We start from the raw sequence: 1,292 nt of genomic DNA, 5'->3' as shown, positions 1-1,292 counted from the left end.
AAGATGATGACATCTCACTGTCACTTCAACCAAATCAACTTTGAAATAACAGATGATTAAAGTGACATCATTCAATCTTTCATTTCAATTCAACTCACTTAATTTGAAGTTTTCGAAGTTTTTTCCTTCCAACCCATTCCCCTTAACATTGCTTCACCAAACGATTCTACAGGCATTGCAATGTATTCCTCAATTCCACTTTCTTTTGCAACTGAAACTCCATTTCTTCCTGTTCGATTTCTCTCCAACATTTGTTCCACCACCGATTTCCCTTTCTTCTTTTCAGGCAATGAAATGATCTTCTCCTCCTTCCGCTTCTTCTCTTCCTCTTGTGGTAATGTACTATTTATTACTATATTATACTATATTATACTATAAAATAAACTATATGTTAGCAACAAACTGAATGATAGACGAAGTGACTGGCTTCGATGGTTTTTGAACGTCGTCTTCGTCAAATAAAGATGACACTTTTTTAGCTTTTCGTTTAATGGAAACTTGAATTGGTTTACTCATCTTCTTCTGGGATTTTGTTGTTTTTTTGTTTTGATTGAAAAGCTATTTATAACAACATACCGATTGTTCTATTAATACCACAACGTTATGAAATGACACACATCGCTTTGAAAGAAATGGTTTTGTTGTAATAAATGGTAGAGGTGTATTTGTTATCAGTTTGTTATAAAATAGATAGAAATCAAACATAATACAATGTTGTGTTGTTATTTCATATTGTCATTTCGATTTCTTTTTGATAAAATAAGAATGCAAACTTAATTTAACAAAAACAGTTTTTTGAATACAACAACAATTTCTTTTTTGTTATAGCTCAATTTTTTTAAAAATTAAACAATAGTTTTTGTTATTGAGTTTTTGTTATTGAGTTTTTGTTATTGAGTTTTTGTTATTAGTTATTTTGTTATTATATTTTTTGTTATTATATTTTTTGTTATTATATTTTTAATATTTTTTTTTCGAAAACAACAAATAGGGTTTGAACTGTTAAACTGTAGGAACATGTCGAAAAGCGACGAATTCGAGTTATTTGAAGACAAAGTAGAAGAGAAAGAAGAACACCAAGCAGCATGGGAGGATGAGGAAGAAGAGGAGAAGGAAACATTTCAACCACGACAATATGAAGAGGTGTGGCAACGACATGAAGGAATAGAAGATGATGAAGATGATGCTGAATTATTGAAACCATCGAATCAACGAGAAGCTGTTGGTAAATCAAAAACAGCAAATGAAATTCTCGTGAAACGTTTACGAAATGTTAATTCCAAAAGAAATCG

The 1,292-nt window shown here is 30.5% G+C and overlaps 1 protein-coding gene across 1 annotated transcript; it reads right to left on the bottom strand.

The window, feature by feature from the left end:
- Positions 1 to 98: 98 nt before the first annotated feature.
- On the bottom strand, positions 99 to 516 carry EHI_200340 (uncharacterized protein; the record flags this gene model as incomplete). Its single annotated transcript, XM_001914553.1, has 2 exons — positions 99 to 342; positions 404 to 516. The coding sequence occupies 2 exons, from the start codon at positions 514 to 516 to the stop codon at positions 99 to 101; spliced, it is 357 nt and encodes a 118-aa protein (XP_001914588.1).
- Positions 517 to 1,292: the final 776 nt, after the last annotated feature.

The sequence above is a fragment of the Entamoeba histolytica genome, genomic scaffold (assembly GCF_000208925.1).
Source record: "Entamoeba histolytica HM-1:IMSS scf_1104750519295 genomic scaffold, whole genome shotgun sequence".
Lineage (NCBI taxonomy): Eukaryota > Evosea > Mastigamoebida > Endamoebidae > Entamoeba > Entamoeba histolytica.
This window is presented reverse-complemented; position numbering and strand designations above follow the sequence as displayed.